At 32.7% G+C, this 2,301-nt stretch overlaps 1 protein-coding gene across 1 annotated transcript; it reads left to right on the top strand.

The window, feature by feature from the left end:
- Nucleotides 1-525: 525 nt before the first annotated feature.
- LOC113000391 (uncharacterized) lies at nucleotides 526-873 on the top strand. The gene has a single exon (XM_026126983.1). It carries the CDS (start codon nucleotides 526-528, stop codon nucleotides 871-873), a length of 348 nt encoding a protein of 115 aa, XP_025982768.1.
- Nucleotides 874-2,301: the final 1,428 nt, after the last annotated feature.

Raw genomic sequence — 2,301 nt, 5'->3', positions numbered from 1 at the left:
AGTTTCACTCAATAAAAATATAAGCTCTAGCTCCTGTAGTTCCCAAATAGATTCCTAAAAATATATGTTTCTTTATCCTAAAACTAAACCAATAATTGGTATCTAAAGTCTTTTTTCTTACGAGACCTGTAGAATGGAAGGTGAAACAAGTTTTTCCAAGCTAACTCTTTTCCTCTTTCATGGGGAGAGTTATGACCATTGGGAAGTGAAATGCAATCTTACCTAGAGTCGTTGGATTTGTGGGATGCTATGGAAGAGGATTATGAATTACATCCGTTGCCTGAAAATCCCACCATAGCCCAAATAAAGAATCATAAGGAGAGAAAAACCAAGAAGGCAAAGGCGAGGTCATGTTTGTTTGTTGGTGTTTCACAAATGATCTTAACAAGAATCATGACCCTCAAGATACCCAAAGAAATTTGAGACTATTTGAAGGAAGAATATGAAAGAGACGAGAGAACTCGGGGCATGCAAGTGTTGAACTTGATGAGGGAATTTGAGCTGCAAAAAATGAAAGAGTCTAAGATGATTAAAGGTTACTCATATAGACTACTTGACATTGCTAACAAGGTTAGATTGTTGGGCACTAAATTTGCAGATTCCAGAATTGTTGAGAAAATTATGGTTACGATACCATTGAGATATGAAGCATCAATAACCACTTTAGAGAACACAAATGATTTGTCTAAGATCACTTTGTCAGAAGTATTGCATGATTTGCAAGCCCATGAGCAACAAAGGCTTATGAGGCAAGATCATATTGTTGAAGGAGCTTTACTAGCCAAGCAACAAAATATGTCCAAATCCAAGAAAAACAAGGATTTTGATGCAATTAGAGCGAGTTCAACATCAACTAGTGCAAAAGGAAATTGAAAGAAATCTTATCCACCTTGTCAATACTGCGGAAAGAAAGGTCATCCTCCATTTAAATGCTGGAGAATACTTGATGCTAAGTGCACTGAGTGTAATCAAATGGGGCATGAAGCTATTATTTGCAAATTGATGAATCAACCACATGGAGAAGTTGCAAAGGTTGCTGATCAATAGGAAGAGGTAGAAAAGGAGGAGTACCTGTTTACTGCTACATGTTTCTCTAGCATTGAATCAAATCAAAATTGGCTTATTGACATATGTACTAACCACATGACAAACAAGAAAGATCTATTCAAGGAACTAAACAATGCAAGCACATTGAAGCTTAAAGTTGGAAATGGCAAGTACATCACTATTAATGGAAAAGAAACAATAACAATCTCAACCAATAGAGATACAAAGCTTATTTCTGATGTGTTGTATGTTCCTGAAATTGTTAAAAATTTGTTGAGTGTTGAGTAACTAGTTGGGAAAGGTTTTAAAGTATTGTTTGAAAACAAAAGTTGTTTGATTAAAGATGCAGATGATACAAATATTCTCAAATTAAAAATGAGAGAAAAAAGTTTTGCTTTAAATCCATTGGAGGAGGAGCAAATTGCATTTCCAATAAAAAAAAGAGAATGTCAATGTATCAACTATTTCTGAAATAAGCGCTTCCAAGTCTCAAAGTGATGCTACTAAAGAAAAATATGAAGCTACTATGCAAGAGCTCACAAACAAGCTGATACAATTGAGTGAATACGCTTTAAGAGAAAAATTTTATGGGACTTTGATTAAAAAGGAAGATGAAATAAAGAAGAAAGATGCAAAAATTGAGCTTAAGAAGTCCTTGACTAAGAACTTGAAAGTTGAAAATGCCAAGACCGAATCATATGGGAAGGAAGCAATAGTATTTCAAGAGGAAAATTCTCATCTAAAACAGAAGATCAAATTGTTGATGTCTTCTCCAAGGCACTATAAATCAATAAGTTGATTTTGCAGCCTCCAAGGCAAAAAAGAGTGTTGAGCCTTTGTGATGCTTCCAAAGAAATTTTAATTTGAATAAGTCAAAATTATCATTTTGTTGTTATGAATAAGTTAGTTTATGATTTTATTTTCAAGTTATCAGTAATATCTCCTAAAATCAAGAGACATTATCTTTTATTCAGTCATCTCAATGTATTTAAATATTAGTTTCATTTAATAAAAATATAAGTTCATGCAGTTCCCAACTAGACTCTTACCTTATCTCTTTTGCTACTTTTCTTTTCTACAAGTCTTCTTTATCCTAAAACTAAAACCAACGAGTCACACTAAAGGTCCATCGCCCAAATCTAGTATTTATTAAAGTATGAAAGAAGATAAAATTTCATATTTTTTAAATATAGGATAAAATCTTATCTAGTTATCAATTTGATAAAAATACATACCAGTATTTAAAATATAAAA

Source organism: Glycine max, chromosome 2, assembly GCF_000004515.6.
Source record: "Glycine max cultivar Williams 82 chromosome 2, Glycine_max_v4.0, whole genome shotgun sequence".
In the NCBI taxonomy this organism is placed as follows: Eukaryota; Viridiplantae; Streptophyta; class Magnoliopsida; order Fabales; family Fabaceae; genus Glycine; species Glycine max.
Note: the sequence above shows the minus strand (reverse complement) of the source record. Positions and strands in the feature narration are given on the sequence as shown.